The following is a 25,615-nucleotide window of genomic DNA, read 5'->3' as shown; positions in this document are numbered from 1 at the left end:
GTTTCAGCGGTTATTTATCCAGATAAGTTGAACCTGTATGTTTTTAGTTCTTCTTCATGAGCAAGCCAGATTCTAAAACAGCTGGGACTCTGATCCTTTCTGACACAAACTGACCTGAAAACCGCACAAAGTCAATATATTTAATGTTCTTCCTCATCAGCTTCATTGATTTCTGTAACAATGTTCAGTGGGTCAGTATCTGCTTAGTGTGAATCTGATGCAGCAACATGTTTCAAAGACTGGGAAAGATGTGGAACACTCCAACAACACCTGTATGGAACATTCCACAGGTAAAGAGGTTGATTGGTAGCAGGTGATCGTATCATGATTGGATATGAAAGGGGCATCCTTCAGTCAGTCAGTGATAGCACTGAGGTTTCTGGCCTGTTCTTTGGTGTGGGCAAAAAATACATTGCTCCTCCTCGATCTGCGGTTCAACTGTCAATTGGATTATACCCTGACGTAGACCTTGCCAGGGAGGCTGATGAGTGTGATCCCTCTGTATTTGGAACACAACATCTGGTACCCTTTCTTAAAGATGGGGACCACCACCCTGGTTTGCCACTCCAGTGGCACTGCCCTGATAAACAAGCAATGTTGCAGATGCATGTCAGCTAGGACAGCCCTAAAACATCCAGAGCCTTGAGTTACTCAGAGTGGATCTCATCCACCCCCGGGGCTCCACAGCCTCAGAGCTGCTTAACTACTTTGGCTACTTCTGCCCCAGAGATTGGACGACCCTTCCTGAAACCACCAGGCTCTGCTTCCTCTGAGGAATATGTGTTGGTGGGATTGAGTATGTGTTGGCTGCAAGAATGGGTACCCCATTTCGGTATGACAGTGTGATACTCAAATCAACTGAAAACATCACAGAGACTCAAAACTAAGCAGAACAGAAAATACATGTCCAAGAATGAAAGAAAGAGCCAGAACAAGTTGTATGAGCAACAGCTGCAGCTGTTTCCTTCATGTCGTCCAGAGAAGAACGTTCCAGCTTTCATGTGAAACACAGCTGGATGTGAAATCAGCCTCAGCTTTGCTTTGATCCAGTATTCTCTGCTTCTCTCTTTGCTTTGCTCATGTTTCACTCACTTTATTGGGACTCACTGCCAGTTTGTGCTGGACAGGCAGCATCCAGTTAGCTTGTGTGAGCTGTGTGATGCTGTCCACAGTATTATAGGGCTCAATGAGAACTGGAGGGACTCAAGCAGACAAGCTGCTCAACAACACAGTAAAGTGAAAGCTGCACAGAAATGCAGGCTGGACTGTTGATTCACGGTGGGATCAGCAGTACGAGCGACACTTTAATGTCAGTGGAAACCATCTGATTCAATGTTGGAATCAACACTTCAGCTCAAAGGACCTTCAGCTGGTGTTTGTCTTTGTGTGGACGGACATGATGTGAGCTAATTCTTCATGATTCCTCCACAGAGTCCACCAGGAGAGCTCAGAGGTTCCCAGTGGTCAGTCTGCCCAGCAGCATCAGACTCACCTGGACTCCATATTTCTGGTCTGTACATGCACAACAGCTGCTTTCACATCTGTTCTGTCCACAATAATGCTGCACTTTTTAGAGCAGTGGACCATCAGTCTGTCCAACATGGATCTGATGTTTGCTTCCATGATTTCACTTTGTGTCATTCATATCATCTTCTGTTCCAGCTGCTGGAGGAGAACATTGTCTCTTTTGTGAGGAACGAGCTGAAGAAGATCAAGACGGTTCTGAGTTCAGATGACCCAGAATGCTTAGAGAGTCAGGGGGAGGATGAGGATGAGGATGCAGAGCAGAGGAGGAGCAGCAGAGAGGCATTTGTGAAGATCACGCTGCACTTCCTGAGGAGGATGAAGGAGGAGGAGCTGGCTGAGTGTCTGCAGAGCAGTAAGAGGATTTCTCTAAAGGTTTAACTGCTGGATCAATGAACATTCACTGATGTCCAACAGATGGACAAAATATGTTCAGACAAGGACATTAAATTCTCATCTGAACTTTATCAATCACTCATTGATTTATTTGTTGTGTCTTCATTCAGGAAATCCCGCTCCAGGTTATCAAGGCAAACTTAAATCTCACCTAAGGGAGAAGTTCCAGTGTGTGTTTGATGTGATCGCTAAAGCAGGAAACCGGACTCATCTGAATCAGATCTACACAGAGCTCTACATCACAGAGGGAGGGACTGGACAGGTCAATGATGAACATGAGGTCAGACAGATTGAAACAGCATCCAGGAAACCACACGGACCAGAAACCACAATCAGACATGAAGACATCTTTAAAGCCTCACCTGGACGAGATGAACCAATCAGAACAGTGATGACAAAGGGAGTGGCTGGCATTGGGAAGACGGTCTTAACACAGAAGTTCACTCTGGACTGGGCTGAAGACAAAGCCCACTATGACATACAGTTAACGTTCCCATTGACTTTCAGAGAGCTGAATGTGCTGAGAGAGAAAAAGTTCAGCTTGGTGGAACTTGTTCATCACTTCTTTCCTGAAACCAAAGAAGCAGGAATCTGCAGGTTTGAAGAGTTCCAGATTGTGTTCATCTTTGACGGTCTGGATGAGTGTCGACTTCCTCTGGACTTCCGCAACAATGAAATCCTGACTGATGCTACAAAGTCCACCTCAGTGGATGTGCTGCTGACAAACCTCATCAGGAGGAACCTGCTTCCTTCTGCTCGCCTCTGGATAACCACACGACCTGCAACAGCCCATCAGATCCCTCCTGGGTGTGTTGACAGGGTGACAGAGATCAGAGGCTTCACTGATGAACAGAAGGAGGAGTACTTCAGGAAGAGGTTCAGAGACAAGAAGCAGGCCAGCAGAATCATCTCCCACATCAAGACATCACGAAGCCTCCACATCATGTGCCACATCCCGGTCTTCTGCTGGATCACTGCTACAGTTCTGGAGGATTTGTTGAAGACCAGAGAGGAAGGAGAGTTGCCCAAGACCCTGACTCAGATGTACATCCACTTCCTGGTGGTTCAAGCCAAACTGAAGAACATCAAGTATGATGGAGGAGCCGAGTCAGATCCTCACTGGACTTCAAAGAACAAGGAGATGATTGAGTCTCTGGGAAAACTGGCTTTTGAAGAGCTGCAAAGAGGAAAACTGATCTTCTATGAATCAGACCTGACAGAGTGTGGCGTTGATGTTGGAGCAGCCTCACTGTACTCAGGAGTGTTCACACAGATCTTCAAAGAGGAGAGAGGACTGTACCAGGACAGGGTGTTCTGCTTCGTCCATCTGAGCATTCAGGAGTTTCTGGCTGCTCTTCATGTCCATCTGACCTTCATCAACTCTGGAGTCAATCTGCTGTCAGAACAACAAACTACCTACCGTGAATCTGCAGAGACACACTTGCACCAGAGTGCAGTGGACAAGGCCTTACAGAGTCCAAATGGACACCTGGACTTGTTCCTCCGATTCCTCCTGGGTCTTTCACTGCAGACCAATCAGAGTCTCCTACGAGGCTTGCTGACACAGACAGGAAGTGGCTCAGAAACCAATCAGGTAACAGTCAAGTACATCGAGAGGAAGATTGAAGAGACTCCCTCTACAGAGAAAAGCATCAATCTGTTCCACTGTCTGAATGAACTGAATGATCGTTCTCTAGTAAATCAGATCCAACAGTCCTTGAATTCAGGAAAACTCTCTGCAGAAAAACTGTCTCCTGGTCAGTGGTCAGCTCTGGTCTTCATCTTACTGTCATCAGAAAAAGATCTGGATGCCTTTGACCTGAAGAAATTCTCTGCTTCAGAGGAGACTCTTCTGAGGCTGCTGCCAGTGGTCAAAGCCTCCAACAAAGCTCTGTAAGTACAGAGATAGTGAAGTTTCTTCATCAATAAATACTCTGATATCTAACTGACTGTTTGCTTCCTTCCTGTGTCTCTTCAGACTGAGTGGCTGTAACCTCTCAGAGAGAAGCTGTGAAGCTCTGTCCTCAGTCCTCAGATCCCAGTCCTCCAGTCTGAGAGAGCTGGACCTCGGTAACAACAACGTGCAGGATTCAGGAGTGAAGCTGCTGTCTGCTGGACTGGCGAGTCCACACTGTGCACTGGAAACTCTCAGGTCTGGATTCAGTTAGTCAGCTGATGACCTAATTTGCAGTGTTTGATAGGATTGTGTCTGATATGATGATTTGTCAAAGGACCTTTCACTAACAACGTCCTCACCATAAGATACAGATTTACCATGGTTTAATACATATTATGGATGGAGGAGAACATAGCTGATGGATGGTGATAGGATGACGATCAAGGGACGAAGGGAAGGCAGGATGTAGTGAAGGAGGGATGAAGGGATGAGGGTCGATTCAGAGTGGGACCCTCAGATGATCCGTGTGTTGTTCTGTGTTTTCAGGCTGTCAGGCTGTCTGATCACAGAGGAAGGCTGTGCTTCTCTAGCCTTAGCACTGAGATCCAACCCCTCCCATCTGAGAGAGCTGGACCTGAGCTACAATCATCCAGGAGACTCAGGAGTGAAGCTGCTGTCTGCTGGACTGGATGAGCCACACTGGAGACTGGACACTCTCAGGTATGAAGAGGCTGCTGCTGCAGCAACAGTCAGTCATGACTGAAAGAGGTTGAACATGAAAAAGATATATTTGTGTTGGAGGTCTCAAGGAGAACATCTCCAGGAACAAACATGATAATGACCTGTTGGTCATAATTGATGCAGTTTGGACAGGTCTCTGCATGGAAAAAGAACTGTCTGTCAGTTTGACAAATGTCCTTTTTGTCCTCTTACCAAATCCGTTTCTTCTCTGTACAGGTCCAGGACATGTTTAGCCTAGCATAGCACAACGACTGGGATCAGTATCCAATATCTCCAAAACTGTTAGGGCTGCAACCATTTACCAATTTCATCTCATCTGTCAAAGATTACTTTTATTAGTCAATCATAAACCAGATTAAAAATTAAAAACTAAATTTCAATATTTCCCACATTTTAAAAAATTAACTCATTCCTCATCTCCTTGTTCAATGCTCTTTCAAACAACTTTAAAACAAGAGCCTGTATCTCTCAACCTTCTTATGAAACCCCTCGATTCCTTTGCTTTGCACATCTGCATTTGTTCAGTTTGAGCTGGTATCCCTCTCCATTTTAAAGGACACAGTGAGTCATATGAAGCCCTCTGGTTCCCCTGCAGATGCTATTCCCCCTCGCCTGTTTAAAGAGGTACTGGAAACTATTGGACCAAGTGTCCTTGAGATTGTACATAGTAGTCTCTCCTCTGGTACAGTACCAGGGTATTTTAAACATGCAGTAGTACGACCCCTACTTCAAAAAAAGGCCTTGATCCCACCATCTGTTCAAATTTCAGGCCTAGCTCAAATCTTCCATTTATTTCCAAAATCTTAGAGAAGGTTGTCCACAACCAGTTGTTACTTTTCTTACAAGTAGCATTGTGTGGGCACTAAGGGTATTGACCTTGACTGGTTTCGGTCTGACCGAACTGTCAGAATTTTCTGGGTAAAAATGGACAACTTTGCATCTTCAAAAGCTCATCTTCCAAATGGGGTCCCCCAGGGCTCAATCCTCGGCCCTCTTTTATTTGCTCTTTATTTAGTTCCCCTTGGTTCTGTTTTTAGGAAACAAAGCATTTCAGTTCATTTTTATGATGATGATTGCCAGATCTATGTTCCACTGGCACAAAACAATGCCCAGTCCAGCGACTCATAGACTGTCTTTACGACATTAAAGCCTGACTTTCATTTAGTCATTTCCTCCGTCTAAATGAGAACAAGACCGACTTTGACCTTGGCTCTCTGTCACTGTATCTTAAGAACTGTCACTAATTTGGGGGTTAAGTTCGATTCTGATTTTAAATTTGAGAAACAGATCAGTAGCATAGCACAAAAAGGTTTTTATCAACTCCATCAAATATTGAAGGTGAAACCTATTTTATCAAGACCTGACTTCCATGCTTTTATCACGACTCGTCTTGACTACTGCAATTCCTTGTACGTAGGGATTAGCCAGACTTCCCTTGCACATCTGCAGCTTGTGCAGAACTCTGCTGCACGCCTCCTAACGCAGACTCGTAGGCATGAGCACATCACACCCATCCTGGCATCCCTACACTGGCTCCCTGTGTGCTACAGAATTAATTACGCCTCTGTTATTTGCTTTTAAATGTCTAAACAACCTTGCTCCACCATATGTCTGACCTGCTTCAGCCTTACTGTCCACCCCGATCCCTAAGATCAGCCAATCAGCTACTGCTGGCAGTCCTCAAAACGAGGCTGAAGCTCAGAGGAAACAGAGCGTTTGCCGCTGTTGCTCCGAAGCTCTGGAACGAGTTGCCTTTTAACATTAGACAGGACTCATCGCTTCCTGTTTTTAAATCTGTTTTAAAAACACACTTTCATTCCTTGGCTGTTAATACATTTTAATACACTTTAATTTATTTCCACTTCGTTTAGCACCCTCTAAGAAAGCACTTGCTGTGAGTTTGTTTGTTTGTTTCTTTGCTTACTTTTATGTTTGTAACTTTTAACTCAATTATTATTATGTCCCAATGTACAGCACTTGAGCTACTCCTGTGGATTTTTTAAAAATGTGCTATATAAACAAAGTTGATTGATTGATTGATTGATTGATTGATTGATTGATTGATTGATTGATTGATTGATTGATTGATTGATTGATTGATTGAGCTTTGCAAGGAAAGCAGACAAGTATGGCTGGGTACTGAATTTTGATGGCGCAGATTCAATTGCTCGATACTATTGAGGAACAGAAAATGCAGTGTCGTGCCTGAACGCGTTCATTGAACGATAGTTCATGAACTCGTTTATATTTTGGCCGAACATAGTGAACATAGTCTTCACAGTAAACATGTTAATTAATTTTCATTATTAGTTCATGATCAGAAATGTCTTTCCTTTCAGGGTGAAGCCTGCTGGAGTCCAGTGGTTGGGATCTGGTCTGAGGAAGTGTAAGTCGGTTTTCAATTTGATTCATGAAAAAATTGTTGAACAGCTGATCGATCAATAACTGCAGCTGTTTTCTTCTTCTTCTTCTCTCCATCAGATTCCTGTGAATTCACAATCGACACAAACACAGTACACAGAAGGATCAAACTGTCTGACAACAACAGGAAGGTGACGTATGGGGCAGAGGATCAGTCATACCCTGATCATCCAGACAGGTTTGACCGCTGGCCTCAGCTGCTGTCTACGACTGGTCTGACTGGTCGCTGTTACTGGGAGGTCGAGTGGAAAGGAGAGGTTTTTATATCAGTGAGTTACAAAGGAATCAAAAGGAAAGGAGACAGTGAAGACTGCGAGTTTGGAGGGAGTGATCAGTCCTGGAGTCTCAACTGCTTTGATGGAGGCCGTTACACTGCCTGGCACAATAACAACGGAACATCCATGACCTCCATCTCCACCTCCTCCTCCTCCTCTTCCTCCTCCTCTGTCTCTAACAGAGTAGCGGTGTATGTCGACTGGCCTGCTGGCACTCTGTCCTTCTACAGAATCTTCTCTGACACACTGATCCACCTCCACACCTTCAACACCACATTCACTGAACCTCTTCATCCTGGCTTTGGGTTTGAGTTCTGGTCCAGTTCTGGTTCCTCTGTGACTCTGTGTTCTCTGTAAGATGTAGATCAGTTGAGTCTGTACAGGATCACAGTAATGAATTCATCAGTGAACTTTGTACAAACTCAGTCAGAACTCGAAGACACAGACCTCTGCCGGGCCAATCGTCCTCTCTTCTATCATCTGCAAATGTGGAGGCACAAACTTCTCCATCTACATTATGGCTTGTTTTTGTGAATTATAAAGTTTTAACTAACATTATGAATAATTGCTTGTGGTTGAGTTTATTGCATAGAGTTAATTAATTACATGATATGTGCGTATTTAAGTTTTTATAGCCTCACTTGTCCTTTAAAATCTAAATTAATCTCATTGGTGGTGGTAATGACTGAAAAGATTCCTCCTTTACTTTGTAAACTTCTTCCACTTCCAGTCCTTTAAAGATGGAAGCTGTGATCATTATTTTTATGAAATCCTGTTGACTGAACATTTTGTCGTGTTGTTTTGAATTCTGGCTATTTTTGAAATAAAAGCAGAACATTACTGCGAGTGTGTCTCGTCTTTCTTCAGTTCAGGACGACTGACATGACTCGGAAAGATCAAGAATATGGCTAAAAGTTTCTGGACGCTGTTGCTCATAAAGACATGGTGTTTCCAGTTTGTTGTGGGAAAATTTAGCAGGTCTGCACAAAGCCCTGATATAAATCCCATCCAGCACCTTTGGGATGAACTGGAGCACTGACGGTGAGCCAGACCTGATCACCAACATCAGTGCAGGACCTCACTAAAGCGTGGCCCGGCTCAGCTCAGCTTGACGAGCAAGAGCAAGCTACAAGCTGCATGAACACACTGCAGTCCAGTGACTGGTCAGAGGGACTCATCATTGGAATTGTTAGTCGTGCAACAGGGGAGATCCTGCACAAACCTGCCAGTTTTAAATAGCCAAGCTGCCAGCCGCATATTTAAAATTCACTCCACCCAGATTCTTAAAACATGGCAACCCATGGAACCGTGCCGTGGTGCAGATGTTCCTCTGCTTGGTTCCCATGAAATGATCCAGCAAGAGGACCGAAAAAGCAACACAAGACGAGGAAGTCCACTTAGGAGTCTCTCAACTGTTGGCCACACATGGACACCAAAGGACATTTCTGACAGCGTTGGGGAAAAGTTAAAAGAGCTTAACAGTGACCACAGAAGCATCCAGGCAAGACAACTTTTGAGCAACTGGCATAACAAATCAGCACATAACCTACAAACCAACTCACCCTGGAGCTTGGACTGGGATGGACCAGGAGACCTCAGACGGGTGGTGACAGGGTTGGACAGGCGTACATTTTCCCAGATGCCTTCAAAACGGCTGTAAAATCTCTTACCCAGCTTTTGTGTTTCTGACCACAGAGCTATGATTTCTAAGGCCCTCCTTCCGCCTCCTGCTCCCTCAGTGTCTACTCCTGTTTCCTGTGTCCTGCGAGAACTTTAGTGAGGCTGTCACCGCTGCATCCACATGCAGCAAATCCACCAAAACCCAATTTATGTCTGCGCTTTAATTAGCAAACAACTTCAACAAAACAAGTAAAGTTGTGTTTGATTCCACAGCACCTGTGAAAATCAGGACTACAGGTGACCTGGTTTTCACAGCCAAGGAGCTCCCTGTCTGAAGACCTGAGGCTGCAGGATCAGGGACAAAACTTCTGTCGCTCACTTTTATTCTGCTCTATTTTAAGTTGTTGTATTTGTTTCAGTGCTGAAAGGTTTCCGTCTTGTTTCAACCATGTAAAGGACTTTGTGACTTTGTTTGAAAGTGCTGCACAAAAAAATGTTTATTATTCTAATTATTCAAGCATGTAAAGCTGTTTTCTTTGAAGAATATAATATATATATTATATAAATATAAAACGTTTGTTTTTAATTCCATGCATTCGTTTTAAGCTTTAAGAACTTAAAAATTAAACTACAATCGAGAAAATGATGAAAATAAAGAAGAGGAAGAAGAAGAACATTGAATGAAAAGGTGTGTCCAAACTTTTCATGGTTACTGTGTGTGTGTGAGTGATTATCATTCTTATCGTGTGTGTGTGTGTGTGTGTGTGTGTGTGTGTGTGTGTGTGTGAGAGTGATGATCATTCTTATCGTGTGTGTGTGTGTGTGTGTGTGTGTGTGTGTGTGTGTGTGTGAGAGTGATTATCATTCTTATCGTGTGTGTGTGTGTGTGTGTGTGTGTGTGTGTGTGTGTGTGTGTGAGTGTGATGATCATTCTTATCGTGTGTGTGTGTGTGTGTGTGTGTGTGTGTGAGTGTGATGATCATTCTTATCGTGTGTGTGTGTGTGTGTGTGTGTGTGTGTGTGTGTGTGTGTGTGTGTGTGTGAGTGTGATGATCATTCTTATCGTGTGTGTGTGTGTGTGTGTGTGTGTGTGTGTGTGTGTGTGAGTGTGATGATCATTCTTATCGTGTGTGTGTGTGTGTGTGTGTGTGTGTGTGTGAGTGTGATGATCATTCTTATCGTGTGTGTGTGTGTGTGTGTGTGTGTGAGTGTGATGATCATTCTTATGGTGTGTGTTCACATGCTGTACAGCGATCACTGTTGTAGTTAGTAGTAGTTATTGACAGTGACCACTGGAGGGCAGTGCGCGCACACACGCACGCACGCACGCACGCACACACGCACACACGCACACACACTGTGTGTTGAATGGACGCTGTTCTGAGCTGAACAGGGAGTCATGGGACCCTGTTTGCTCATCCTCAACCATGTGAGTCATATGAGACACAGAGAGAGACGGAGGAGGAAGAAGAGTGGATTAAAGACGAAGAAAGGATGGAAGACCTGCGCCGGTGGGTGAGGGAGGCCGGGTGGTGGGTGAGGAGGTGTTGCTGTCGTGAGGAAGAGGAGGATGAAGAAGAGAAAGGGAGGAGGGAGGAAGAAGATGAGGAGGAGGTGAAGATGGAGGAGCTCAGCTTGAGAAAGAGCAGGAGTTCGACTTCCCTCCCGCCTGCTGAGGTATGTGATACGACTGAGAACTCCTGTCTGAGTAACAGTACTCCTGTCTGAGTAACAGTACTCCTGTCTGAGTAACAGTGCTCCTGTTTGAGTAACAGTACTCCTGTCTGAGTAACAGTACTCCTGTTTGAGTAACAGTACTCCTGTCTGAGTAACAGTACTCCTGTTTGTCTGAGTAACAGTACTCCTGTTTGAGTAACAGTACTCCTGTTTGTCTGAGTAACATTACTCCTGTTTGAGTAACAGTACTCCTGTCTGAGTAACAGTACTCCTGTTTGAGTAACAGTACTCCTGTCTGAGTAACAGTACTCCTGTTTGTCCGAGTAACATTACTCCTGTTTGAGTAACAGTACTCCTGTCTGAGTAACAGTACTCCTGTTTGTCTGAGTAACAGTACTCTATCACTTTTTACAGTGTTGGGTTCTCTGCATATTCTCTCCTGTTGCAGCATAGGCCTTGGTTAATTTTTTGCAGTGTATTTTTGGATTGTAATTTTTTTTTAAATATATGTACCACAATTTTTCCACTTTGCAACCCTGTACAGTCACTTTTTACAGTGTGTATTGGGGCTGTAAATATTTTTACAAGACATCCACAGGTGTCATTTTTTAGAGTTTTCTCCTGAAAGTGATTTCTGCAAATTCCACCTTAAGAGGTTTAAGACAGAATTACGTTTTAAAGTGGAATTAACTTTTAAGGTAGTCTTATGGTTTTTAAGGAGGAATTAGGTTTTTTTTAAATGTTAAGGTGGTTCAAAGTTTAACAGAGTTTTAAAGGTTTTAAAGGTGGCATGAAAGATTTTTAAGGTGGATTTTAAAAAGCTGAAGATGTTTCTGTTCACCTGGTCTCTGTCTGTGTGTCTCAGCTGGATCTGGACCGGTCCATCATGTCCCCCTCTGGGTCCCAGCCTCAATGGTTCCACACACTGCAGTCCCGACGGCTCCGAGTGCAGCGAGGACGCAGCAACAGCGACCCACTGAGAGGAAACAGCTGGCAGGACCACTTCGCCTGGGTCAGGAAAATGTCTCACCTGTCAATCATTTGGTCTTTGCTTTCCATCCACCCGAACCTGAACCCTGACTCTGTCTGCTTTTCCCCTTTGGATGGGTTTGTCTGTCCTGACTGTCCTGACTGTCCTCCTGCTCTTGGCTCTTTTCTGCCTTTGGATTCCAGTAAAGTGGACTGTCATTGTCCGTCTGTGACTTTTGGTTAAAAACTTTACCATTGACCTGATGTGTAACACGTGTCCTCTGCTCAGAAACCAGGTCTTCAGTTTGGAGCAGCTCACTCGTACGTGAGTCTGGAGAAACTGGGCGAAGGAGCGTACGCCTCGGTCTACAAAGGAATCAGCAGGTCAGTCCGTCTCCACCGAACTGTCTCTGTCTGTTCCATCTGCTGCACCAGCACCAAAACTACAGACCAGGATCAGCCTCAGTAAAGACTCTAGACCAGGATCAGCCTCGGTAAAGACTACAGACCAGAATCAGCCTCAGTAAAGACTACAGACCAGGATCAGCCTCAGGAAAGACTACAGACCAGAATCAGCCTCAGGAAAGACTACAGACCAGGATCAGCCTCGGTAAAGACTACAGACCAGAATCAGCCTCGGTAAAGACTGCAGACCAGGATCAGCCTCGGTAAAGACTACAGACCAGGATCAGCCTCAGTAAAGACCGCAGACCAGGATCAGCCTCAGTAAAGACCGCAGACCAGGATCAGCCTCAGTAAAGACCGCAGACCAGGATCAGCCTCAGTAAAAACTACAGACCAGGATCAGCCTCAGTAAAGACTACAGACCAGAATCAGCCTCAGGAAAGACTGCAGACCAGAATCAGCTTCAGTAAAGACTACAGACCAGAATCAGCCTCAGGAAAGACTACAGACCAGGATCAGCCTCAGTAAAGACCGCAGACCAGGATCAGCCTCAGTAAAGACTACAGACCAGGATCAGCCTCAGTAAAGACTACAGACCAGGATCAGCCTCAGTAAAGACCGCAGACCAGGATCAGCCTCAGTAAAGACTAAAGACCAGGATCAGCCTCACTAAAGACTACAGACCAGAATCAGCTTCAGTAAAGACTACAGACCAGGATCAGCCTCGGTAAAGACTACAGACCAGAATCAGCCTCGGTAAAGACTGCAGACCAGGGTCAGCCTCAGGAAAGACTAAAGACCAGGATCAGCCTCAGGAAAGACTACAGACCAGAATCAGCTTCAGTAAAGACTACAGACCAGGATCAGCTTCAGTAAAGACTACAGACCAGAATCAGCCTCAGGAAAGACTACAGACCAGGATCAGCCTCAGTAAAGACTACAGACCAGGATCTGCCTCAGTAAAGACTACAGACCAGGATCAGCCTCAGGAAAGACTACAGACCAGAATCAGCCTCGGTATAGACTACAGACCAGAATCAGCTTCAGTAAAGACTACAGACCAGAATCAGCCTCGGTAAAGACTACAGACCAGAATCAGCCTCAGTAAAGACTACAGACCAGGATCAGCCTCAGTAAAGACTATAGACCAGGATCAGCCTCAGGAAAGACTACAGACCAGAATCAGCCTCAGTAAAGACTACAGACCAGAATCAGCTTCAGTAAAGACTACAGACCAGGATCAGCTTCAGTAAAGACTACAGACCAGAATCAGCCTCAGGAAAGACTACAGACCAGGATCAGCCTCAGTAAAGACTACAGACCAGGATCAGCCTCACTAAAGACTACAGACCAGGATCAGCCTCAGTAAAGACCGTAGACCAGGATCAGCCTCAGTAAAGACTAAAGACCAGGATCAGCCTCACTAAAGACTACAGACCAGAATCAGCCTCGGTAAAGACTATAGACCAGGGTCAGCCTCAGGAAAGACTACAGACCAGAATCAGCTTCAGTAAAGACTACAGACCAGGATCAGCCTCAGTAAAGACTACACACCAGAATCAGCCTCGGTAAAGACTACAGACCAGAATCAGCTTCAGTAAAGACTACAGACCAGAATCAGCCTCAGTAAAGACTACAGACCAGGATCAGCCTCACTAAAGACTACAGACCAGAATCAGCTTCGGTAAAGACTACAGACCAGGATCAGCCTCGGTAAAGACTACAGACCAGAATCAGCCTCGGTAAAGACTATAGACCAGGGTCAGCCTCAGTAAAGACTACAGACCAGAATCAGCCTCGGTAAAGACTATAGACCAGGGTCAGCCTCAGGAAAGACTACAGACCAGAATCAGCCTCGGTAAAGACTACAGACCAGAATCAGCCTCGGTAAAGACTACAGACCAGGATCAGCCTCAGTAAAGACTATAGACCAGGGTCAGCCTCAGGAAAGACTACAGACCAGGATCAGCCTCAGGAAAGACTACAGACCACAGCAGCAGCTGATATGTAGGACAGTGTTTTCTGAGCCTGATGGCTTCGACTTAGACTGAGACTTAGCAGCTCTCCCTCGTGCAGTGATCATGTGCCGTCTTCCACCAGTTGAAGTGAAAGTGTCCTCAGGCCGAACGCTGACTTCAGGACGGGACGAGAGTCCTCCGTCCAGCTCTCAAAACAAACACTGACTTTTCTTCTGCTGTGCTTGTCGAGGATAAACGGGCAGCTGGTGGCTTTGAAGGTCATTCGTACGAAGACGGAGGAGGGCATCCCGTTCACCGCCATCCGGGAAGGTGACCTCACACACACACACACACACACACGCACACACACACACACACACACACACACACACACACACACACACACACAAGCCATAACTGTTTTTGTTGTTTTTACAGCGTTCTCTTTCATCATCATTTTAATCCTCGATGGCCTCGCTGTTATTTTTTACAGCGTGTTACCTGGTTGTAGTGATTTATACACATTTGACCTGAAACAGTCTGAGAGGTTGAAGGTGATTTAAAGATGTCCGGAATTCATTTTAAAGGTGGTATTGGGATTTTAAGGTGGTATTAAGATTTAAGAGGTTTTAATAACGTTTAAATGTTTTAAGGTGGTATTCCTGGTTTTGTGTGTGTGTGTGTGTGTGTGTGTGTGTGTGCAGCCTCTCTGCTCAAAGGCCTGAAACACGCCAACATCGTCGTCCTCCATGACATCATCCACACCAGAGAGTCTCTGACCTTCGTCTTTGAATACGTGGTGAGAAATTCTACAGTCTGAACAGCGACTGTGGTTCTGATGATGCTAGTGAACGAAGGGGACGTAGGACACAGGACAGCACTGGGCGCTGGAAGCTGGCCAATCAGAAGAAAGTGGGCTTTTGGGGAGGGGGCCTTAAAGAGACAGGATGAGCTCAACGGGCTTCAAATCTTCTCTCTTCTTCTTGTGTCGCAGCAAACGGACCTGGCCCAGTACATGAGCCAACACCCCGGAGGACTGCACTCACATAACGTCCGGGTTCGTTCACCAGAAGCACCAACACGAATCCGCCCTGTGAAGCACTTCCTCTGTTTGTCAGACACCAAAGTGGAGAAATTCACATTCACCAAGCGACAGCGACCACTGACTGATCACTTCACAGCCGCCGACGGCATCAATGGGACAAACTGTCCCGCTCACACGATGACTAGATCATTAGAACACAAGCAGCTTTGATCAGGGTCATTGATCAGCTGATCGTGAGCCAATCAGTCTGTTTGCAAACAAAAGCTGAGACTGATCGAGTTCACGAAAGAAACTCTTATTGATCCATTTAAAAAGCATTTTTGACAACTCGACTGATTTCAGCTGGACTTTAACCACGAACATGTTGTTGTTGTTTGTTGTTTGTTGCTGTAGATCTTCATGTTCCAGCTGCTGCGAGCTCTCTCCTACATCCACAGCCGGAGGATCCTCCACAGAGACCTGAAGCCTCAGAACCTGCTCATCAGCTACCTGGGAGAACTCAAGATGGCCGACTTCGGTCAGAGGCCGAGCCTCCACATGGAGCTCCGCCCACAGGCCACAAGCTTTAGCGATGGTCTCTGATCAATAAAAAACAGGAGGCTTATCAATACTCTGATGGAACTTCAGCTGCTTTTCACAGAAAAACAACATTCAGCCTCAGAAACTATTTTACTGATTATGAAATGTTTCATAAAGCTAGTTAGCAGCTAAGCTAATGCTATGAGCTTCCCGCCATATTTCAGGTGATTCTGTGGTAGATTTTAAGAATTAAACTTCAAAGTAACACGGAGTCACAGATCTGCTGCTTTTGTTTTTTGAGAGACACTTTCTAAAGCTTCTGGTGGTGGACGGACATGTAGCTCTTCTTTGCTGGTGTCTCATCTGTCTGTACTGAACGGACCTCTGTGTCTGGATGTGGGTTCAGGTCTGGCTCGGGCCAAGTCCATCCCCAGTCAGACCTTCTCCTCCGAGGTGGTGACGCTGTGGTACCGACCCCCCGACGTCCTGCTGGGATCAACAGACTACTCCACGGCCCTGGACATCTGGTCAGTGCAGACGAAGCCTTCAGACATGATGAAGATAGAGGCCTCAGTGTACAGACTCCTTGGAGCTGCTTGAACTGATCCATTCAGTCAAATCTGCCTGATGTTTTCTTATTATCTAAGTTCAAAGTGACGAGCCGTGAAGAGAAGGTGGCGTCCATCTCAGGCCTTTATTATTTACGAGAATGACTCTTCATGGGCTGGACATCTGACACACTGATGTTTGTCTCCAGTTCCATCTGCTCTGTCTCTAGTTTCTGTGCTGAAGTCTTCAGGTTCAGACCGTTTGTGTGTTTTAAGGAAAGTGTGTTGTGTTTGAATCAGGGGCGCCGGGTGTGTCTTCATCGAGATGCTGCAGGGGGCGCCGGCCTTCCCCGGAGACGCCGACGTGTTTGAACAACTGCAGAAGATCTGGACGGTGAGACAGAGTCTCCAGCACAAAGATGGTGATGATGATGATGATGATGATGATGAATGACAATGACTTCCTCTGTTTGTCATCTGCTCTGTAGGTCCTGGGCGTCCCCTCTGAGGACAGCTGGCCTGGAGTCAGCCAGCTGCCCAACTTTAAAGCAGGTCAGTTCACCCCGCCCACTTTCTGTCCCCACAGCCAATCACAGGATAGCGGGGAGGAGGCAGGAAGCGACACACTGATGAACAGAAATGTTTCAGCAGCAAGAACAGACTATTACAATTGATTGATATTCTAATCAATCAATCAATCAATCAATCAATCAATCAATCAATCAATCAATCAATCAGTTTTTTCATCATTAATATTTAATTATTTGAGTCATTTACTTCATGTTATTTGTTAATTATTGAATCTAATATTCTGATATTTATTCACTGATCAGAGTTCAATAAATTTTTCTTTTTAATCTATTTTTATTTCACAGATTTGATTTTTATCATTTTTACTTTGCTGTCTACTCGTTTGGAAACATTCTGCTAAAGACGTCATTTCACTGTGTTTGACAAAGCCTCATGATGACAAGATCAACTGAAAGCACAAAGAAACTGGTGAACAGCTCACAGAAAACACACGAACAGAGCCAGATAAGGACAGACGTAAAGACGCTGATGAGACCATGGTGGAGACATTTCTCTGCAGTGTGTCAGACTGTCCACCAGGAGGCGACACCATACCAAAACTCCCTGAACACAGGATGAAAGTCTGTTTCACTTTTTCAGTTCTTCAAACAATGAGAGAAACAGGGAAAATACACAAGAACAAAGGGAGGGACAGAGGAGAACCACAGGGTGAGATCAGCCCGACTGGACGTTAATCATCCGACACAAACCGAGATAAGACACGCTGAGGGCGATTACTCAGCTCCACCCAGAGAGACGCCTCCACCCACACACACTGATGATACCACAGCTCAGACATTCATGATTACATTCATTCAGGTCCTGAACTCTTCCCAGAAATCACAGGTTCTCAAAGTCAGGCGCCGGCCCCCCAAAGAGACAGCAAAGACTCAGTCAGTCCGAACTCTTCGCTCGGACTCTTCTTCGTGTTTTTAAGTTTCCTTCAGGATCACAGTGATCCAGTGACAGTAAGGTAGCTGTATGCTAACAGGGGCTGCTAATAGGAAACGCTAACAGCAGCTGCTAACAGGCGCTGCTAGCAGCCAATTCAGCTGACTTTAATGGAGACAGTTGACTCAGCGGAGGCTCAAAGAAAAAAGCACCAAACTGACTGTTGCATATCAGCAGACTGTATATTCTAGTTACTTTAGCATGTTAGCATGCTAACATTAGATAATGCTAATAATTTTAGCTTGTTGCTTCTTTTCTTTCTTTACTTCCAGAGTTGTTTGTTCACTGCGAGCCGAAGCAGTTCAGGACCGTTTGGAAAAGGTAAGAAAAAGAAAAGAATTAAGAAATAATTGCTGTTAACAGTTTCAATGGTTTCAAGACGTGCAGTTTCATGAAGGCTAAGGCGTTAGCCTGAGGTCTCCCAAAACTTAACATATGTGCTAAAGTAGGTAAAGTGTTAACTTCAAGTCTTATATCCCTCAGAATAATGTATGCTAAAGTGTAGCTTCCTGTCATTTATTGTATTATATGCTAACGTGTTAGCATGGAGCCAACTGTTATGATGCTAACATCTGGAAATTGTGTTTGTTGCTGCTGTATGTGGAGCTCAGTGTTACTCATTTTAGGGTATGCTAAATTGTTAGCATTTTAGCATGGAGTCTACAGCATTGATCTGGATTAGGTTCAGTCTGTCTCTCGCGATGTGGACTAGGTTGAACCAGCTGCCATATAAGACAGAGGACCTGGTCCAGAGGATGCTGAAGGGGGTCCCCACAGACCGGATCTCTGCACAAGAATCCCTGCAACACCCGTACTTCAGCACACTGCCTCCTCCCATAATGCACCTCAGAGACAGTAAGAATCCATTATACGTGCTAACAGAGCTACATGCTAACACATCTGTCTGTCCGCTAACACACCTTTTTGTAATGGATTTTTAGGACTGTGTTTATTTATTTATTTATTTCTACTTTCCTCTTTTTGTGTATTTTGGGTATTTTTTGTCATGTCTTTCTTTGATTAAAAAGTTTTTAAAAAACATTACAAACTGAACTTTTTATATTTCCTGTGTCCCAAATCATTTATCTGCTTCTTCTGTTTTATCAGCTGTGTCCATTTTCAAAGTGCCTGGCGTTTGTCTGGAGACAGAGGTCAGAGACATCTTCAACCCCGGACGGAAAACCAAAACCTCCCTGCTGCCCACCACCAAGTACTGGTGAGCAAACCCTCAAACCAACCGCCGCCAAACCACCCTCAGCATGACCAGACGACCGGAGGGGTGAACAAACCCACAGACGGCCACCGTCAGCCTGATGAGACCAGCGCAGGGGAAACTGGACACTGATGCTGAGAACTTTTAGCTAAGAGTAGCTGCTAGCATGAAGCTAAAGCTGGAGGCCAAGTGCTCCTGGCTGTCAGAAATGAGACGTGTCAAAGTAAAACTTTATCAGGAAACTTCTCTGATGTAAATCTGATTTAATCTCCGTATTTGTTGATTTAAATATAAAACGTTCCTTCATGACTTGTCGTCCCTCAGGACATCAGTCTGAACAGTTCTCCTCTTAGCATTCATTAGCATTTGTTAGCGGCGTTCCGGCAGATTCATCAGGATTATTCATGTGTTTTGGCTGATCGAGTCGCCTGAAGCTGCTCATGAATAATGAAAGTGTATTTGTGCTGAAGCTCCCTGATGACAAATAAAAGCTGATTCTTCACTCGTCTTTCTGTGTTTCGCTCTCAACACAAACAGGAAAGCTAAGAAGCAACGTGATAGATGCAAAGTAAACATGAGCAAACGGGTCAATGGGAGCGAAGAAGTTCTGAACCAGAGAAAGACCTGGAAGCACAGACGTGTGGAGGACTGACTGCTGCTCTGCTTTACAAGCACACCTGGCTCAGGTGTGCCTCATGCTGCTGATTACGCTCCTGATTGGTTCGCAGCTGTCACAGTCTGAACCACCAGACTCCACCATGTGGCTTTGTCTGGACTTTTATCAGGTTAAATCTCACTAAACCTCCACGTTGTGTTTAACAAACTCGATCTGCAGCTGAAGCTCAAACACGGAGCTTTACAATCAGAGACTTTACTCAAGACGTCCTCACTGACGTCGCCTCAGCCGTCTCACAGCAGACTGGGGACATCTGACCTTTCTCACTGTTTCCTCGTCCAAGCTTCAGTTTTTCAATCTGACTCACGTTCAGTCGGTTTGTTTGGCCTGTGGGTCAGGGTGAATCAACAGATGAACGTTTGCAGCTGATGGAGTGAAAATCAGAAGCTCTGCAGACTCCGAGCATCTGATCACACTGACAACGTCTGCTGGTGAGGAGGATGGGAGGAGGACGAGAGGAGGACGGGAGGAGGACGGGAGGAGGACGGGAGGAGGACGGGAGGGGGACGGGAGGAGGACGGGAGGGGGACGGGAGGAGGACGGGAGGGGAACGGGAGGAGGACGGGAGAAGGACGGGAGGAGGACGGGAGGAGGACGGGAGGGGGACGGGAGGAGGACGAGAGGAGGACGGGAGGAGGACGGGAGGAGGACTGGAGGAGGACGAGAGGAGGACGAGAGGAGGACGGGAGGAGGACGGGAGGAGGACGAGAGGAGGACGGGAGGAGGACGGGAGGAGGACGAGAGGAGGACGGGAGGAGGACGAGAGGAGGACGAGAGGAGGACGTCAGACCTTCTCCTGGACAGAAGCTGTTTCATCCTGGGCGTGTTTTTAACTGATTGTGTGAACGTGATGATGAACAAAGGCCGAGCCTTCTTTTAAATTAGTCCAGAAAGTCACTTCTCCTCATAACTGATATTTGAAAGAAAGAATCAGTTCACAGGTGTAACTTCGATGTGCTCCTGGACGACGATAATCAAACGTCATGTGTGGAACCAGACTGAGAATAAACTGCATGTTTTTATGACATATCACAATATAAAGTCAACAAGAATCTGCTCAGAAACATCACATCACTGAAGCAACAAAAACAGCCTGAGACTTAAACCATCAGAGCAAATATGAAAAAGTGAAAAAGAACCACAAAAATCCAAATAATCCCCCAAAAATCTGCTCAAATCCAGGTTTCCCACAGAGGCTGAAGATCTGCAGGTCTTCATTTAATCCCACAGGTCCCTGTAATCCTCCTGCTGCTCAACCTGAAGCCTCCCAGACACAAAGACCTCAGACCCTTGGACCAGTCCTCCCCAGTGACTGGGAGGCCCAGCACACACCAGTTCACACACCTCTTTATTCCTACAGACACGCTGCTACATGCTAAATGCTAGCACTTAAAACCAGTGACGCATTAGCTTCTCTGACGTGACGAAAGCAAGGATGGTGTGACGGCGTTAACATCCCAACACGTGATAACACTTTGTTAGCATCTGCAAGTAACAAGCTAACACATTAGCCTGTGTTACATTAGCCTGCGTTAAATTTCATGTGGCACACGCAGGAAGTAGCAGCAAGCAAGCAGCCAATCATCCAAAATCAATCTTTTCAATTAGTGATTCCACATTAATTAATGAGGCAGCAGGTTAGCAATGCCGGACATGCTAACATTAGAAACTTACATCAGAGCAGATGACTTCACTTCTCACTTTTGCTCTTCTGTTTATTTTTTGAGCTTTCAAAAGCTGAAACACAGACACATCTTTGAGTTTATGCAAACAAAGCAGCTAACAGCTAACAGCTAGCAGCTAACAGCTAGCGTTCTTTGAAAATCTGAAAGGGTGTTTGGTGCTTCTTTCGGTGAACTCTTCTCTCTGATTTCATACTATTATTAGTTTTTATGCCATTTTATTATATTTCCTTTTTGCCATTAGTTTTGTGATTTCGCTCATTTGGACGCTGCGATGTTTCGCCTGGATTGCTCTCACACAGCGAAGGAACACAGTTCTTGTTCCGTTAATGAATTTGGGAAATCGGCCGTCCATTTGTTTGCTGTCATTTCTTTGCTTCTTGTTTCTCTTCGTGTCTTATTTGTCAATCAGAAGCTTCAAATGAACGATTGTGGAAGGAAGACGCCGACAAAACAAGACGAAACAAACAGACTTCAAACCCGCCGACTTGCTTTGAACAAATAATAATATTTGTGTGATTCTTTTGATTGACAGGCAGGAAGTTTGATTGATTGGAGAGAAGAAAGGTGTTTGTGCATATTTTAACTGTGTTTGTGTTTTGGCGTCCGTCTGCTATCGTTTGATGAGAGAAAATTCATTCACGACACTTCAACAAATGTCGTCATGAATAAATGAAAACGCGCGGCGGCCTTTGATATGTGGCCCTGAACGATCCCACGTTGACGAGTTGGACTGAAGATATTTTAATCTCAAAAACTCTTTTTGTTCACTTTTTGTTCGTTTTCTCTCGATAAACTTTTCATTTCAGTCAGTCGAACTTGAAACTTTCAGCAGGCCGTCGTGTTCAACCGCGCTAATGTTTATCAGAAAAATAAAAAGCGACAGTAACGCTGCGTTATTCTGACCTGCGACGCTAAAAGTTGTTTAAACGACCAAAATCGCACTTTGGCTTTCTTACATTAACACTTGTACCACAGACATGTATACATTTGCAGTGAGGTCAAGAACTATGAGGCTTAAAACCAAACACAGTATTGGAGCTAGCCTATCAGGTGAGAGCTAGCGTTAGCCTTAGTTAGCGCTAAAACACTGAAAAATATCCATTTTAATTCCCAACATGTGCAGTTTTTTTTTCCACATAACTAAACGAAAAATATGAGCTGAACCCGCCTGCTAACGCTAACTTGACTAGCTTAGCAGAGCAGCTAGCGGTTTGGCTCCATCTAAGTGTGTTATGTGCTGATGAATTTGTTAAAGTTATGGAAGGCGAGAACACCTTTATTTTGTTAAATGCCGTTTTGTCCATGAGGGAATTATCTCGTTATGTTGAGATGAGGAGCTTCAAGCTTCATCACAAGACGTTTAAAGATGTTTCCCACATGAAGTGAGACAAGCCGACAGCATCCTGACGTGAAGCAAGAGAAGAAAGTAACCGACAAACACTGAACTGACAGCATTTGGACAAATCATGACGAATTCATGTTTATTTCTGGCTAATAATAATAAGAAAACTTATGTTTTTGGCTATGTCCACCAATCAGAGCCAAGCGTTGCTTTGATTTTTTTCTTATTTCAAAAATAAAATCGGTCCTGATGAAAACTCTGAATTAAATGAAGAGCTTACTGACGACTAAATAAGACGAACGTTTGCTGATTGCACAGATATTTGAATGAAGTCTGGTGTGTGAGAGCTGCAGTCTGAACAAGACACACACACACACACACACACACACACACACACACACACACACACACACACACACACACACACACAGCTGACCTCTCATTGGCCTGTGGGACGTGAAGGCGCTCGGGGCCGACATCAGTGCAGCGTCATTGATCAGTTTTAGTTCTGTGGTGAAGTTCGAGGTCACATGACCACCTGAAAAAACTGCATGTTAACATCACAGACATGACATCACTTCTCATCATATGTTACCACGGTAACCTGCATAGATCACCTGCTCCAGTGCAGGTGAACAGTCGGACAGCCCGACTGCTGACCAGTCAGATCACTGGAAACGTCAAGTACTCGTTCCTGGTCGGCTCTCTCTCTCTCTCTCTCTCTCTCTCTCTCTCTCTCTCTCTCTCTCTCTCTCTCTCTCTCTCTGTCTCCTCTCTCTCTCTCTCTGTCTCCCCCTCTCTCTCTCTCTCTCTCTCTCTGTTTCCTCTCTCTCTCTCTCTCTCTCTCTCTCTCTCTCTCTCTCTCTCTCTCTCTCTCTCTCTCTGTGTCTCCTCTCTCTCTCTCTCTCTCTCTCTCTGTTTCCTCTCTCTCTCTCTCTCTCTCTCTCTCTCTCTCTACCCCCCTCTTTGTCCTCCTTTTAGCCTCTTCTTCTTCTTCTTCTACTTCTTTTATCTCCGCTCTTCTTCTCTGCTCTGACCTGTGGGCGGAGCTCCTTTGTCCCTGCCGTCCCAGAGTGCATCTGGGCCCCCCTCCAGGCGACTTGTCATGTTAATGTGTGTGAATGGGATGGTAATAGGATGTTAATATCATCTGCTCTTTAACACAGCTCCACCTCGAGGAATCCTCCCCCTGGACCCTCCCGGACCCCCTTCACATGCCGGCTTTTCATCCGCAGAGGTTGTTTTATTTTGTGGGGGAGGCGGGGGGTGGACGGGGAGCTCCAGCCGAGGGCGTCCAGCCCCTCAGAGAAATGATCTCAAGCAGCCAGCTGGATGTGACGGAGTTAAGGAGGGTGGAGCAGGTGAGCGAATGAAACCAACCCTGCGACGGCGTGACTGTTTTCACTTCCAGCCTGTCCTCCAAACAGCTCGTCCTCGCTCAATTGGGCTTAATTGAAGTGGGACAGTGTGGACAAAGGGGACAGACCGAGTTTTGGTCTTAAACAGAACAAATCAAGAAAATGTCGCTCAAACGTTTGCAGGAGGAGAATCTGACGGACTTTCAAGACCAGGTCTCAGGATCCTGGATCCTGGATGAGGTTCATCCAGGTCTGGACTTCACGTCACGCTCACCACCTGTTTTCTGTCGTTTTGTGAATGAAATCAGTTTCAGTCTGAAGTCAAATGAAAAGCTTCTTTTAATCCTTCAGCTTTCGTCTCACGCTCTGAGATGAACCTTCCTTCATCTCCATCAGATCGAACTTCACTCTCATCTGTCAACACGCTCGTCATGGAAACCAGCACGTGCAACAGTTGCATCAGACACAAGCGCACCTGCAGACAACAGGAAAACCTCCCTGGGAAACTGCCGGACGCATTAAGTGCGATCAGGAGTTCAGATCCCGTCTCCACCTCCGAGCCAAACATCAGACGGCTGCAGCCTTTGTGTTTTTACAGCAGAGAAAGTTCGGAGGAGGCCTGAGCGACGGGGGGGGGTCACATCAGACCTGACACTCGATACAGCTGAGAGACTCTGCAGCTCGTTAAACTGTTCATCCACCAGGAGGTCAAAGCGACTCGTCTGTCAGGTCACTTCAGTCTGATTCTGCTTCGGCTCAAACGTCACGCTGAGTCATCGCCGCCGTGACACCGAGTCGAGCTCTGCTAACAGAGATTCAGACAGTTTTCCCCTACCGCCAGTCTTTGTGCTAAGCTAAGCTCTGTCGCCCACGGCGTGATGATGTCACAACAAGAGGCAGCTTCCAGCAACTCTGCGATATGGCGGACGCACAGACGCAGAGCGGCGACAGAGAGCAGCGGCCAATGAGGAGTCAGCTTGTATGGTCTACGGGAGCTCTCAGTCTTTATGCTAAGCTAGGCTAAACAGAGGACACTGAGGGTTTCTCACAGCTCTCGGCTGTTGTGACAGGAGCTGGGCTGAGGATCAAACACCCCCCCCCCCCCTCCTGGGAGAGGAGGGAGGCGGGACGGGGGAGACGAAGCCCCTCACCTCTGCTTTTCCTCAGCAGCACTTTCTCAGGAATGTAAGAGATGAGGAGCTTCGGCCGGAGGGGGAGGGGAGCCGAGCACGGCGGAGACACAAAATGAGCGTTTCACGATCGATCAGTCCTTTCATCTGAACTTCAAATCAACTTTATTGATACGTCTGTCATTCACGACGGAGCTGCTGACACAGGCGACAGTTTGTGGACTGAAAAGAACAAAGTTTGACGAGCTTCACGGATGCCCATGGTCATCTTCTCTCCTTTCTTTCTCTTCCCCCTTTCGTCCCTCCTTCCCTCCCTCTCTTTCCTTCCTAATCCTTTGCTTTTCATCTTTCACCTCCTGCTTCGTTTCCTTCGCTCGTCTTTCATGACTCCTCCTCGTCCACTTCATGTTGGTAGAAGAGAGGTAAACAGCCGAAGAAGAGCACTAACAGATGGCGTCCAGGGCTTTTATTTTGAAGAGCTTAGGCCTAAAAAGGCGTTGTGGCGTCGGTTTATTCTCTGCTGTCTCCTCTCAAGTCCGAGGGAAAGACAGCAGTTTCTGATACTTTAAATCAACATTTTCCTGCGTTTTTTTGTGACTAACCTCAAAGTTTCTCTTCAGTCGTGAAATCAAATGAGTGCAGCTGGACGGTGGAGGTGTGGCGCTGACCAAAATAAGACCCTCTGACCTTCTGCT

The 25,615-nt window shown here is 45.8% G+C and overlaps 2 protein-coding genes across 2 annotated transcripts; both read left to right on the top strand.

Moving 5' to 3' along the window:
* Positions 1 to 925: 925 nt before the first annotated feature.
* On the top strand, positions 926 to 8,099 carry LOC139327941 (NLR family CARD domain-containing protein 3-like). Its single transcript, XM_070958009.1, has 8 exons — positions 926 to 1,309; positions 1,432 to 1,510; positions 1,663 to 1,879; positions 2,031 to 3,813; positions 3,899 to 4,072; positions 4,364 to 4,537; positions 6,898 to 6,944; positions 7,040 to 8,099. Exons 1-8 carry the CDS (start codon positions 1,254 to 1,256, stop codon positions 7,609 to 7,611), a joined length of 3,102 nt encoding a protein of 1,033 aa, XP_070814110.1. The 5' UTR covers positions 926 to 1,253; the 3' UTR covers positions 7,612 to 8,099.
* Positions 8,100 to 10,233: 2,134 nt separating this feature from the next.
* Positions 10,234 to 19,231, top strand: cdk15 (cyclin-dependent kinase 15). Its single transcript, XM_070958041.1, has 13 exons — positions 10,234 to 10,551; positions 11,417 to 11,563; positions 11,810 to 11,904; positions 14,134 to 14,213; positions 14,588 to 14,682; positions 14,878 to 14,940; positions 15,322 to 15,445; positions 15,854 to 15,974; positions 16,296 to 16,389; positions 16,484 to 16,547; positions 17,789 to 17,837; positions 18,229 to 18,371; positions 18,624 to 19,231. The coding sequence occupies exons 1-13, from the start codon at positions 10,369 to 10,371 to the stop codon at positions 18,734 to 18,736; spliced, it is 1,371 nt and encodes a 456-aa protein (XP_070814142.1). The 5' UTR covers positions 10,234 to 10,368; the 3' UTR covers positions 18,737 to 19,231.
* Positions 19,232 to 25,615: the final 6,384 nt, after the last annotated feature.

Source organism: Chaetodon trifascialis, chromosome 24, assembly GCF_039877785.1.
Source record: "Chaetodon trifascialis isolate fChaTrf1 chromosome 24, fChaTrf1.hap1, whole genome shotgun sequence".
In the NCBI taxonomy this organism is placed as follows: domain Eukaryota; kingdom Metazoa; phylum Chordata; class Actinopteri; order Chaetodontiformes; family Chaetodontidae; genus Chaetodon; species Chaetodon trifascialis.
The sequence above is the reverse complement of the archived record's forward strand: the minus strand, read 5'-3'. Positions and strand labels throughout refer to the sequence as shown.

Bases quoted from the DNA above. Each gene is read 5' to 3' on its own strand.
- LOC139327941 (XM_070958009.1), top strand. From the start codon at position 1,254: ATGCAGGCTGGACTGTTGATTCACGGTGGGATCAGCAGTACGAGCGAC. The intron at 1,880-2,030 runs GTAAGAGGATTT...GTCTTCATTCAG, and splicing joins GGCTGAGTGTCTGCAGAGCA to GAAATCCCGCTCCAGGTTAT. The intron at 4,073-4,363 runs GTCTGGATTCAG...CTGTGTTTTCAG, and splicing joins TGTGCACTGGAAACTCTCAG to GCTGTCAGGCTGTCTGATCA.
- cdk15 (XM_070958041.1), top strand. From the start codon at position 10,369: ATGGAAGACCTGCGCCGGTGGGTGAGGGAGGCCGGGTGGTGGGTGAGG. The intron at 10,552-11,416 runs GTATGTGATACG...TGTGTGTCTCAG, and splicing joins CTTCCCTCCCGCCTGCTGAG to CTGGATCTGGACCGGTCCAT. The intron at 16,390-16,483 runs GTGAGACAGAGT...TCTGCTCTGTAG, and splicing joins AACTGCAGAAGATCTGGACG to GTCCTGGGCGTCCCCTCTGA.